This window comes from Eupeodes corollae, chromosome 1, assembly GCF_945859685.1.
Source record: "Eupeodes corollae chromosome 1, idEupCoro1.1, whole genome shotgun sequence".
Classification (NCBI taxonomy): domain Eukaryota; kingdom Metazoa; phylum Arthropoda; class Insecta; order Diptera; family Syrphidae; genus Eupeodes; species Eupeodes corollae.
The window spans coordinates 61452681-61465211 of NC_079147.1; the positions used below are offsets into that span (position 1 = coordinate 61452681).

Below are 12531 nucleotides of genomic sequence, written 5' to 3' on the forward strand. Positions count from 1 at the left end.
AAATTATCATGATAGCAATAAAAGTTTTATTTAAATTATTTTTTAAAATTTAGTACACAAATATTATTAAATACATAACTATTTTCGATTAAAATTCAAAATAAACCAAATAATAATATCTTTTTCGAGTGACTTTGAATGTCCTATTAAAAGTTTATGTTTATTTACTTTTTTTGTGTGCAAATAGAAAAATGGAAATTCACGTGTTGGTTGGTTATCCTCTCATTAGTTTCTTTTCAATATTTCTTATTCACCTATAGAACCTTATGTAAGTGACCTTCTTTTTAAATATTAATTAAACATCCGGATATCACACTTCAAGATCAGCCATAAATGTACTTAAACTTCCATTAATGTCTCTCGCAACAACATAATACAATAAAATAGTTCAAAAGATCCATCCCAACACCCAATTCAATCTTTTGAATACAAACTTATGAATAACGAGCAATCAACGAATTTAAGAATTTTATTAACGCCACTCAAACTGCCACTAGAATTTCAATCAAAGCAAACAATAAAAATTAAATAATGCAACAAGATAAAAGAAAAAAAAAAAACTATATAAAGTATCTCAGCACAAGACCAAGTAGTTCCCTACCTATACACGAGTTTTATATGGAAATGTGCTCATAATAATCATACTCTTAAAACCGCACAGACTGATAGACACACTTGGTCAGAATTTTATGTATGCAACGGTATATCCTCCTTATGTTCACTATCAATAATATTACAACAATTTTCACACTTCACCCATCTCCGCAATCGCCACCCCGCATAATAAATGACCACAAACTTCAACTTACACCCCTTTTATGATGTTGGGTGTCCGTCGTTCGTAGTCGTTGGTCGTCAGTTGTTGAAGATTCAGATTCTTTGTTGTCGCCGGCATCGGCTATAGCTCAGCTCTAGCAAGCTCACACATAATAAATGATATTATCTACCCTCTTCCAATATACAAAGAAGAAAATGTTCGCGCCTATTTTGCTCTAAAACCACCCACCCACAAGCAACAGGGAGCAAATCCCAGGCGAAGTTCCAATTCTAACCCTCAAGCCGTCCGTCAGCCACCCAGGCTACAGCCCCTCACAGCACCACCGCTCTCCCTTACTCTGTCCAATCAATCGTTTGTCGCTTCTCAACATATATGAATATACATACGGATCTACGTAACGTAAGAGAGACAATCTTAAGAGGGTCGTGGTTGGGTCGTGCGGGCCAAGCAAACGGGCGGTTAAGAATAGAAATGCCAACACCAGTTGCGGGTGACTTTTATAGCAGCTATATACCGTTCGTTCGTTGTCTCATAACCAACCATACGACAGCAACGTCGACGAGACGCACAGGGGGAATGAAAATCGCAGTCTAATCTGACAACAACTAAATCAATCTTTATCTCTTTTACGACGAAAACGACAACGACAACATCGACTACGACTACCCGCACGAGCTTTTGCCCAACAGTTTTGCACAACAGGTGAAAGCTCGAATCACGAATACTCTCATCCTGCGCCAGCGCCGATATTCAGCTCCAAGAGAGAGAGAGTCAGGACTCGGTCACTATATCCTGTTGATTATCACCAACGCGTGTACCATTTTTACACCATGTAAGTTTGAAAAATTCTGTTACAGGAAACATCAGGATACGAAACTCTACGATTGTGATAAAGTTAACAGAATCCTTCAGTTAACGCTAAGCTTTCCTCTGATTCGGTCTAAAGTAAGCCAAAGTGCGGACGCTTGAAAAAAATGCACCTCTCGTCCTTTGACCGTATAGATCATCATCATCATTAGAAATACATATATAAAAAAAGAAACAAGGCGACTAAAAAAGGATGTAGCTGATATATGCGGGTGTTCTAATAAAAGATTAATAAAGGTGTTTGTTATCCTTCACTTGACGTCGGGTGTGTACGCTGTTTCCATACGTGCGTCGTTTTAGTCGTCATACGTGAGTTTGTGCGATTTATCTGTTACATTGATCTGTTTCGAATTGGGGTGTTACTTGTCTCGCCAGAGGGCGCTTCGAATTAATAATGATAACAACAGTGTTCTTAGTGCTCGGTACCCCCATGGGGATTTGTGTCCGTGATGTCCAGGATTTCTTCGGAATATAATATCGCCCCATTGCACACAAAGCTTTATCCCTTTTCGGATTCAGTTTTATAATAATGTCCTTGCATGGTGTGTTCGTTTCTTCGTTCGTTCGTTTGATTCTTCGGGGTCCTTGTGGAATTCCAATGTGGTATGCGGGGTGTGATTAAGTTGTGTCAGTGAATCAGCAGGGGACAGTGAAATAAGTTTTTATATTTTGTCGCACACAAAAAAGTTTATAAGGAAAATACAAAATCTCAAGAAAAAAATGTCCTGAATTATTTGTTTCGAAATAAAAAAATTGTAAAATAAAAAAGTTGGAATTTACAACATACAAATAATGACCCGATAACAAGGATTACATAAAAAGGAAAGGATAAAAGGAGGATTTCCTACTCAAAAGTGTTGTGATCGTCTTTATTTTCTTTTTGAAGTTTTTGAAATTTTTGTTTGGGTTTCTTGTTTTGTTTTCATTTTAAATAATCCCTTTTGAAACGGAAGTTGTGCATCAGTGTGATACTCATCATAACCTTTTTGAAAATAAAAATTAAAAAAGAAAAACAAAGGTTTATTTTTGTTAAATAAATAAAAATATTCATACATACAATATACAACACACAAACACACAGGATGCAAAACATTTCCATAGATCGCAAAATGTCCGCAACCGTTGGCCAAACGACGGACATGGATGTGGATATTGAAATTGATATACAGCTCTTAACGACAGGCTACGAGGAGAGCACGGTAAGTTAAGCCATGCATTTATAAATCTACGTCCCTTAAAAACAAATACAAACAAAAATTACTTAAATATAAAATCAGAGCATAATCCTCAAAAAGTCAGACCTATTCCAATTTTATTTTTGGTTGAATGATGTTACAGATTTATTTATCATAGAAGCATTGTGTTTTTAAGGGTATTTTGAGGGACACATACAAGTGTACCTAGTCGTGTAAATCTATGTAAAACTTTTAAATCATTATTTTTTTTTACGGGAAAATACTTGAGGGCTTTTTGAGGAAATTAAAAATTGTTTTCGAGCTAAAAATGTAGGCCCGTACTACGAACACAATAAAACTATAGCAAGGGTTGATGTACCAGGAATATAGATTCTAAAGTTTATTTCTGTTGAAAAGGCTTGAAAAAATAATAACTTACCTAGTGGCTGCTAAATTAATTCTGATAACAGAGAGAAAAGTTGTTTTAAACTTTCTTATTTTTTTACTTACTTTGATCAATTTTAACACAGAAAAGTGCATTTAGTAAAAAACAAATATACGATGTTAAAATTTAAAAAAAAAAAACTATTGTTTTTAGATTTGATATTTTGAAACATTTTTAAATGGATACTTTTCATGTTCATAGCTTTATTAAATACATTAATACTTATCTGTTTCTACAGTTGAAAAACATCTTTCAATTTTAAAGCTCTGAATCAGTTCATCATCAGACTTTTTTGAGAACCTTTTATTACTTTAATAATTGTTCTAAAGTTTACTGAATTTTGGATCAGGTCTTCAAGTGAACAAAATCAATTCAACGGTTAAGACTATTGATTGTCTGACCTCTTTTTATCAAGTTCTAAGTTTTAACAGTTTTGGTGATAAGAAACATGAGAAAATTTGATGAATCAACGACTTACAGCTTAACATCTCTTTCCAAGATTTGTATCGTCTTATAAAATCGTTTCAATTCTTCCTTAAAAAGTCTAATTTAAATCTTTTGCACTTAATATTTTTAATTAATTTTGTATTTTTGTTTTGATACTTTCTTGAAAAAATGTAATTTTCTTTCGATACTTAAATTCTGAAAAGGTGGGCTAAGCTTTTCCAATAAAAAAAATCAACTTAAAGTTAATTTTCTCATAAGCCACTTTTCCAATTGAAACCAAAAAATTAACAAACGTCGATTTCTGCTCGTCAGCCAATAACAGAATTTTGTTAATCTTTATTACTTCATACAAAAAGCTTAATTGGAAATATCCTTTGAGAACGAGGGAATTACAGATGTGATTTTATGAAACTTGGGGAAAAAGTTACTTATCATACAATTATTATATAAAAATTCAATTGCTTATACAACGGCCTTAACAACGTTAACGTTTCGAGGGAAAAAAATTTAATGTCAAAGAATACGTTTTTTTTTCAAATTGATTATTTTTCGAAAGCAAATATTAAACAAATTTCAAAATAAAAATATTTTGGTTTTCAAATGTGTAGAATTTTTATAAAATTTGTTTCAATAAAAATAAATTAACTAAGTGAAAAGGGGACCTTAAAATTTTAATATTTTTCCATTTATGTTGTTAACTTAAAAATTTTATGACATTCAATTTTAAATTCAAATTAGTTGAAATTTGTACAGTTTAGGAAATAAATTGTATGCTTCTTAAATGTTTCATAAAAAACATATAATTATTAAATTCGTACAAATTTATTGATTAACTGAAACTTCAAATAAAAACTTTAGTTTTGAGCTAATGTGTGACTTTATCATGTAATTGAACCGAAGTTTTCAATCATTTAAAAATTTGTACTGATTTTTTTCTTTAAAATACATCCAAAACAGTTTTTAAAATTAACTCTGCTTTTCTTCCATTCGATAAAACTACTTTCTTCTGGCATTTACACAAAATTGAATTAAATTTTTTTAAAGGATTAGTTGCACTAAATTTGAATCTCGCCTTTAAATTTATCTTTCAGATCAGATTTTTAAAATATGTCCCTAATAACCGAAAAATTAAAAACACTGGGTATTTATAGCATATATACATAATTATATCTCTTAATTAATGGTACCACGATTTTTTTGAAGTTTTCTTGAATTAGAGTCTATTTTTTTTATTTAACGTCTAAGTGTTTTGGAATTTTAAATATCAAGTCTTCGTTACAAAAATAAAAAGCGACGTTTTTTCGTCGTCCATAGTTCAAGGACCAGAAGAGATATCGACTTCAAACAAATTTTATTATACAGATAATAAGCAGAAAGATGCAGAAAGGGCTTTGAAGACAATTGCGTGGGTGGTTTTTTTACCATAGCAGTTTAAAAAAGAAGGTAAACAAATATCTTATGAACCAAAAACGCTAGAAATGTGAATTCAATTTTATATAATATAATGTAACATGATACCAAACGAACATATTTTTGAAATAAAATTCAATTAACTGTTTTTTTTTTATAAATCGAAAAAACTGAAGAAAAAATATATGGCACCTCGAAAATTTTACGAATAAAAAATGATTTTATCTCCAAAACCATTTTGTGAAACGAAAAATAACGTTCTCAACATCTGCTAAAATTTTGAGAAAAATCGAATTGACAGTTATTTTTTACAAAAAATAAAAACCAAAAAAGAAAATTAAATTTCGTTTTGAACATCTTTTGAAAACTTTGAGATATTGGCTTTAAACTACTTTTATCTTTTTAAAAATATTGTTGTCAACATGCAGTTAAATTTTGAAAAAAATCGAATTGACAGTTTTTCTTACAAAATATAAAATCCTAACCAAAAAAACCAATACTAAATTCTGGTAAAAATTTACTTTCGACTCAAAGAGATTTTCAAAAATTAAAAATAGTACGCAAATTTGGAAAAATTGATGTTCGGGTTTTGATATCTCTCAAATTAATTTTAATCATCCAATTTGTAGAAATTTAAGAAATTGTTAAAAATTTGCTTTCGACTAAAAATCTATTTAAGAAAACTTAATTTTCAAACTAAACTATTTGTTTATATGAAAAATATTGTTGGTAATTTTAAAATTTTTAAGAACAATTCCACTAAACACTTTTTTAACCCAACCCTACAAACTTTTAAGCAACACAAATCTATAGACGGGATGGGAAGTTATCACTGTGGGTCGCATCCCAGCCATTTTGTTTTATATTTTGATTGTTGTATTTTTATAAAATTTGTACTGAATGTTGAAGATAACATTTTTGAAAAGATGTTTAAGTCGAAAATAAATTTTTAACAAGTTTTAGTAATGTTTTTTGATTCTCAAAATTTTAATAGATGTCAAAAACATTATTCTTCGTTACATACAATTATTTTAAAGATACAATTTGTTTGTAAATTATTTGAGTTGATAATTAATTAAAAAGAAATGTTAATTGATTTAAACAGATTACATAATATAACATTTTATTCAAGTCACTAGCGTTCTTTTCTTCTGATATATTTTGGGTTACACAATATGTTCACTTTTTTACTTGCGACATATAGGAACTATATGTCAAGTTTTGCATTCGTGCAAAATTTCGAACTTGAGATTTTAATCAAACCTGATATTACGATGGTAGAGAAGTCGAAAAAAGTGGGTCCCACGATTCCGTCCGGCCGGTTTTGTCTGTCTGTCCACGGTCCTATAGCCTAAACCATTGGGTGGATTGAGTTCAAACTTGAAAGTTAATGTTTTGAGCAAATTCGCGTTAGGCGTTTTTTTCATTTTTTTTAACAGCAAAACTAACAATGGCCCCATACAATTTTTTTGGTCAAAAAACGAAAATTTGAATTTTCTCAAATACAAACCGATAGATTTTTTTTTAATTTTCTCTAAAATTTTATTTTTTAACTTGGCTTCTTTTAATAAGAAAAACATATTCTTGTTTTGCTGAGGAATGGTACCGCTCAGAGAACCGTTATTTTGTTTTTTAATTTTCTCAGCAACTTATGAACTGATTTCAATGATTTTTTTTTCTGAATAAGCCTCTATATTGCCTTAACAATATTTGATTATCAAAAGTGCAATGTTTCATTGTTTGGATTGCTAAAATCACCCACATTTTTTGAGAGTCCTTTCTGTGTTAATAGCTGTAAAACAAAATTTCTTTGAAGTCGATATCACTTCTGGTTCTTGAGATATGGTAGACGAAAAAAGCTTCCTTAACTTACGAACGTACAAACGTGCGTACAAACACACGCACATACATCTATTTAAAAATCTTTTGTTTAGATTCTAAGGAAATTGAAACCTCGAGAAATGTTTAATGTTAAAAGTTTCAATTCGACAAATTGAACCGATAGCAATATTTTTCCATGGGATTTGAAAACAACTGTTTTATTATTAACATTTCTATAATTCAACTAAATATTGTAAATAAGGAATATGGATTATAAAAAATCCATACGATTTTCACTAATGCAATGACTTCAAAAGAATGGAAATAGAAATATTGAATGCTATAAAATTGTTGAAAACATAATGTTGGTAGTCTTTTAAGGTCAATCTTTAGATGAATTCAATGAATGCAATCCTAAAGTTAAATTCAACAAATGATTTGAAATTATTGCATTCTCGGAAGATTGCGTTCTTTAACTAACTTGAGCAGTATAATGCAAAAAAGATTGCAATTTTAGCAAAAAATTATTCTCAAATTGTTCTACTTAAATTATAACTTTTTTTAATTAACTTGCCATAGGAAGTTATTGTAATGGGTCCGATTTGTCGAATTGAAAATGTTGACATTTCTCAACGTTTCAAGGTCCTAGAGTTGAAATAAAAGATTCTTAGAAAGATGTCTGTTCGTAAGTCCGTACGTTCGCGACGTTTTTTTCGTTGTCCATAGTTCAAGAACCAGAAGAGATATCGACTTCAAATAAATTTTGTTATACAGATAAAAAGGCAGGAAGGTTCAGAAAGGGCTCTCAAGAAAATTGCGTGTTCGTTTTTTTTTTCAGAATAACAGTTTAAAAAATAGGTAAACATTTTGTTTAACCCTAAATATTTTACGAACCAAAAACTCAAGAGACTTGAATTAAACTGAAAAAAAAAATTGTCAACTCGAAAAATTTTGAGAATATAAAATGATTTTATCTCCAAAACAATTTTGTACGAAAAATAAAACTTTTAACATCTGGTCAGATTTTGAGAAAAATCGAGTTGACAATTTTTTTTTTATACAAAAATAAGAACCTAAATAAACGTTACTCAAAGTAAGCAAAAATTGCTTTTTCGACTCAAATATGTTTTCTAAACTTTGAGATTATGGCTTCCAATTAACTTAAACTTATAAGAATTATTGTTTTCAGCATTCGGAAAAATGTTGATAAAAATTGAATTGAGAGTTGTTTTTACAAAAAATAAAAATCTAGAAAAAACAGTACTAAAACTATTTAAAAATTTACTTTCGGCTCAAATAGATTTACAAAAATTGATAATATTATCTTCAAACTTGTTTTATGTCATAGAAAATATTGTTTTCGATATTCACTAGTTTTTTTTATAAAAATCTAACACTCCGTTTTTTCATAAAAATATAAAATCTACAAGAGATAGTACGCAAATTCGGTAAAACTTGATGTTCGGTTCTTGAAATATCACAAATTAATTTCATTCATTCAATTTGTAAAAATTTAAGAAATTGGTAAAAAAAATGTTCGACTTAAAATCTATTTAACAAAACTAGATTTTCAAATTAAACTATTTTACAATTTTTAAGAATAATTTAACTGATAATTTGTTTAACCCAACACAAAACCCACAAACTTTTAAGCAAGACAAATCGACAGACGTGCTGTTAGTTAGTGCTGGAAGTTATCCCAGGCTCTTTTTTCGAAACTGAACAGGCCCCAAGTTCTAAAAGAAGAATAAATGTATGAAAATTCTACTTTTTCTATATTCGAGTAAGTGAATGAAATTATTGGAAATAATTGTATTTCCAGTTTCCACAATTGAGGTGCACAACTGTGAAAAGAATATTCTAAAAGAATGTTTTTTTGTTTTAGAGACGTTACTCTTAACGATTGAAATATAATAATAAATAATGTTCTTCCTTTTTACAATACGAAATTTTCGATTAAATTTTACAAATTTTTCATCAATCTAAAACTCTTAGAAAAATATCCTAAGATCAGATTTGTATATTGTATATATTTTTGATCAACAGTACCTACGGCGAACGATCCATACGTGTACACATCCTGGAATCATAATACGTTCATATACCCAACAACGTTAAAAAATTTCGTCTTTTTTGTTCATTTGATATTTTTAACTTGTTTTTTTTTTTTTTTTGATTTCTTGATAGCTTATTTTAGCTAACTCCTATGGATAAGAACAAGCTAAATGCTGGTAATTTGGTACACACAAAATAATAATTTCTCGTTTTTTATGCTATAAAATTATATCCAATTATAATTCTAAAAAGTTTAACTAGGAAAATATTTCTGTTCATTTGTTTGTGTTGATAGTGATATCAAAAAAGTAATGCAAACACGTATTTTACACTCAATTAAACAATGTATGAAGGTTTGTTTTCCTTGATTTACGAGTTACTAATAATATTTCAAAATAATATTCAAAAGCCAACATTTCTAATAATGGAATAGATATTTTATATTTAGGAAAATGTATGCATTACAAAACCATAAAAGAATAATGTGTTGCCAATAAAATGTTGTACTTTTCTAGGTCTCTATAAATTTGTGTAGTCATTTGATACCTGCATATATATGTATGCATTTCAATACATAAGCACTCTAAAATGTTTGGCATTTCAACATATTCGATTTTAATGGGTTTTCTATATGACATTAAATTAATGGCCAATTGCGTAAAATCCTATATTACGAAGCTTGCTTAACAGCTATACATGTATGAGTCAAAGTGCGTAACCATTATTTTTCATATGTAGTTGTGCTACAGACCTTTATGTTTTTGAAATACCAATTTTTAAAATTTTTCAACTATTAGTCGTTTTAAGCCAATGTAAATTCAAGAAACTATTTATTATTCAATAGAATTTATGATGGTTTTTTTAAATTAATTATTCAGTTTATACATTTTTGAAAAACTCATAATCCTGTACGAAAGACCTAACTTAAACGGTTAAAAAAAACTGTAAAGAAATTTGAAGTTTAAATTATAAAACTGCTTTAAAAACTAACTTCAAATGTTTATTTATAAAAGCTTGAAAGGTGAGAAATTTTTTCTAGAAGATAAACATTTTGCGACCATAGAACAATAGAGTTTTGCACTAAAGACAATTTTAAGAAAATATTAAATGTTTGTCTGTCTATTACTTTTATATTTTGCTTTGGATCAACAAAATGTTTTCAAAACACAAATTTTGTACTAAATTATGTTGATCTTATTCAAAATTCATAATTTTGCAGAAATAAGTGAAAAACAATTTTTATCACTTTTATTCTTCATCATCGATGTATCTCAATGAAAACGAGACCTCAACCCACTTATGTTATTCTTAAAGTTTTAAGTTTCCTAAACGTTACGTTCTTATAGTCAAAACAAGTTTTTTGAAATTTTTTTTGAAAACAACTGAGTTGCGTAGTACCAATGGCATGATAGTTAGTGCGTTGGACTGTCATGCTAAAGGTCTTGGATTCGATCCCTGCCTGTGCCATCTAAAGTTTTGTTCACGGGTAGTGCCTCTTGCAAGGAATTGAAAAGTTCTCCAAAAGTAATTCTTGTCATGAAAAGTGTTTTCTCAAATTAGCCGTTTGGCTTCGGCATATAAACTGTAGGTCCCCTTTATCCCTGACAACTGTACTCGCACACAGAAATGATTGAGAATTATAAGTCACTAGGCCCTAGTTCTCAACGGAATGTAGCACCTCGCAATTTATTTTATTAAATAAGGTGCAAGAATTAGTTTACCAAACCAATAGTTTTATTTCTGATCTTTTGCTGATTTTTGAAAATCTGTTAAAGGAAAACCGTTACTCAAGTAACGAACAAAAAAAAATTATAGGATAGTAATAATAGCGGTAGTAATAAATAATTTATTTATTGTGTTTTATTAGGCTCTTTTGGTCTTTTTGTTTTTTGGAATGCGAATAAATAAATAAAAAACTATTCCATTCTTTTACCCAACGTTTCGTAAGAATTCCTTACTTCTTCAGGGGATTTTTTTGTTCTTTATTCAATACTTGTATTCAATCACATTATAATTGTTAAAACTCCATATTGCATCCTCCCGACAGCACTGACACAAATTTAAAATAAATAACAATTACAATATAAAAATGATGTCAGTGCTGTCGGGAGGATGCAATATGGAGTTTTAACAATTATAATGTGATTGAATACAAGTATTGAATAAAGAACAAAAAAATCCCCTGAAGAAGTAAGGAATTCTTACGAAACGTTGGGTAAAAGAATGGAATAGAGCCAAAAGAGCCTAATAAAACACAATAAATAAGTATTAAAAAAGAATTGGTCAAACACATACAACAATAAATAATTTATGTTTAAATATATAAAAATAGTGTTGATGGTTAAAATAATTATTTCATTATTTGATGTCGATATTTATAGTTTGGACCATTTAAAAAAATTTTATGGTTTCTGGTTATGAATATGGGACAGAATCCAATAAAGTGGTTGCGTCGAAGTTGCACATTGTACATAAACCAATGGTTCAATTGGAATAACCTTGCATTTAAATTGAGCAACCCACTTCGTGTTTTGAGAATGAGTCTAATATTTTCTTGTAGATTCGAATCCAAAAAGTAATTTAGGACCTTAGCATAGGATAAGCTGCTGTAATCATCATGGAATTGCGACTGCTTATGAACACACTCCAATATTTTTTTCTTAGTATTCTTAGCAGGACCATTTGTGAGTTACTTATCTGAAATAAATTTAGTGTGAAGGGGTGTTCAATTGATATTTTTGAAAAAAAACACCCCCAGTAGATGTAGATGTTCTTACAAATAAAAATTTAAAAAGGATTTTGAGAAGTCTATTATTCAGTAGCTCCATAACTCTGGATACAAATAATAAAAAAAAAAACAATTTTAAAGTTCTAAGGAACAATTTTGGAAGTCATATTTCAAAGTGTTTTACGCTTCATTGATGTTGAATTTAGCTGAATATCAAATAATTGTATTTCTTAGAAAAAGACACCATGCATAATTTATAGAATCGATATACTTAATCCATTTTTAAGGTGTTCCATCCAAGACATGTTGTACTTTAAAATAACTCAAAGACATTTATATTATTTGTGAACAGTTATCTACACACCACCGAAAACCCTTTTTTCTTGGGATGCTCTCCGGTCCCCATTTCGAAAGAAAAATATTTCTGACTTTTATAGATTGATTGTTAAACTCCATTTGACGCAGTAATTAATAAAATTGTAAGAATGTGCCGTTTAGAGTATGCAAGCCGTTCAAAAATAGGATTAAAGAAGTACACTCATAACACAGCCTTGTTTAACACCTTTAGCTTTATTTTTGCCATCCCAGACAGCGGCTGTAGCGTCTTCGTGATTAACTTTAGAAATTTTATCATTTTTGCGGTGTAGTCAACTTGCAAGAAAGGGTTTTTTTTTATTTACGTTGCCAAATAAAGCTTTTAAATCAAAACAAGGCATATAGTTTCTTCTTTTAACTCAATTGAAGATGCATAAGACAAGTCCAAATGAAGATCTGTTGAGTACTTGTTACGATACGTAGCTTGATA

At 29.4% G+C, this 12531-nt stretch overlaps 1 protein-coding gene across 1 annotated transcript in view; it reads left to right on the forward strand.

The window, feature by feature from the left end:
• The first annotated feature begins 2754 nt into the window (after positions 1–2754).
• Positions 2755–12531, forward strand: part of LOC129939599 (GATA zinc finger domain-containing protein 4-like) — a 63026-nt gene continuing 53249 nt past the window's right edge. The window contains exon 1 of the mRNA XM_056047676.1: positions 2755–2844. Within this exon, the coding sequence (XP_055903651.1) occupies positions 2755–2844 (90 nt within the window). The remainder of the gene's footprint in view (positions 2845–12531) is intronic.